The 1,255-nt window shown below is 50.4% G+C and overlaps 1 protein-coding gene across 5 annotated transcripts in view; it reads right to left on the reverse strand.

Moving 5' to 3' along the window:
• Nucleotides 1-1,255, reverse strand: part of tnk2b (tyrosine kinase, non-receptor, 2b) — a 30,802-nt gene that overhangs the window by 21,234 nt on the left and 8,313 nt on the right. Inside the window, exon 1 of one of the 5 annotated variants that reach the window (XM_031865103.1) lies at nt 279-1,183. The exons of the other annotated variants lie outside the window; for them this stretch is intronic. Within the exon in view, the coding sequence (XP_031720963.1) occupies nt 279-341 (63 nt within the window). The 5' untranslated portion in view covers nt 342-1,183. Of the gene's footprint in view, nt 1-278; nt 1,184-1,255 lie in introns of those variants that run through there. 5 annotated transcript variants of the gene reach the window in all.

Raw genomic sequence — 1,255 nt, forward strand, 5'->3', positions numbered from 1 at the left:
CACACACACACACACACACACACACACACACACACACACACACACACACACACACACACACACACACACACACACACACACACACACACACACACACACACACACACACACACACACCACTGACCCCCACCATATTTATGATACAAACGCTATATTCAAACATCTGGGTAGACCACATGATCCTGACTATAGTTACCAATATCCACATCATCTTTCCAAATAATAAAATCCCTGAGTGGACCAGGGAGCGCAGACATCAGACAGACACCATGACTTACTCGATATACGTGAAAGTGTGCCAGGAAGGGGAACGACTTTTTCAGCTTGTCAAAGCGCCGCATCCTGAATTCCTTCGTCTGGATGAGTGTAGGTGTAAAACAAAGTGTGTGTGTGTGCGTTTGAATGGCCGGAGGTGGCTGCTCGTCTCCTAAACCACTACCAGACCCAACAGTCCTCCCGGTTTGACGGCCCCAGTCTCTGAGGGAATTCTAAGTAGTGCACGCGCTCCTCAGATCCGGACCCGCAGCTCCAAACATGAGAGGGGGGAGAACAACTTCCTAAGATCCTGTATGCAAATCTGCCACATTCCATGGCAGGGCAATCGTCCAGTAAGCCCCTTCTTTAGCTTCAACTCCCACCACAAGGCAAAGAGGCATCCATGTAGCACTTCAGTGTGCCAAGAGCATACGCTGAAAAGGCTGTAGAGCGATTACGAGCTGCTGTTTGTAGCTGGGCTCTCAGCTTTGCTCTGTGCCCACTCCAGCCATGTGTCCTCCTCAGACAGCAGTGGGCCACTGATCCAAACTTGCAGAACTTCACAAATAAGTCACTCCTCCTTCCTCCCTTCCTTTTACTCCCTCTCTCTCTCTCTCTCACACACACTCTCTTCCTCTCGCTCTCTGTCTTTGCGCGTGCAGATACTGTCTGTTTGCTTTTCCATCCCTCCATCGAGCGTGGGGCTAAAAATAGGAGCGACTTTTCCCCCGATTCAATTGCTCGTCAGTCAGGCAGGCAACATGGACGTGAGAGCCACAGCGAGTGACTGTCTCCGGTTTCCGATTTTAAGGTGAAACAAGATGCGTGTCTGGTTGGTGTCAGAGAACAGTCCCGTGTGCTTGTGCTGTACGTTTACATCATCTTATTCCTCTGATTTGATCTTCACTCTGTTGTCGTCTCTTCCCTTCTTCCCCCAAGTACCCCTACCTCTTCCTGCAATACGTCTCCCTGTTCTCATCCTATCTTTCTGCCCCCCCCC

The sequence above is a fragment of the Anarrhichthys ocellatus genome, unplaced genomic scaffold (assembly GCF_004355925.1).
Source record: "Anarrhichthys ocellatus isolate YVR2014 unplaced genomic scaffold, GSC_Weel_1.0 scaffold32, whole genome shotgun sequence".
NCBI lineage: Eukaryota > Metazoa > Chordata > Actinopteri > Perciformes > Anarhichadidae > Anarrhichthys > Anarrhichthys ocellatus.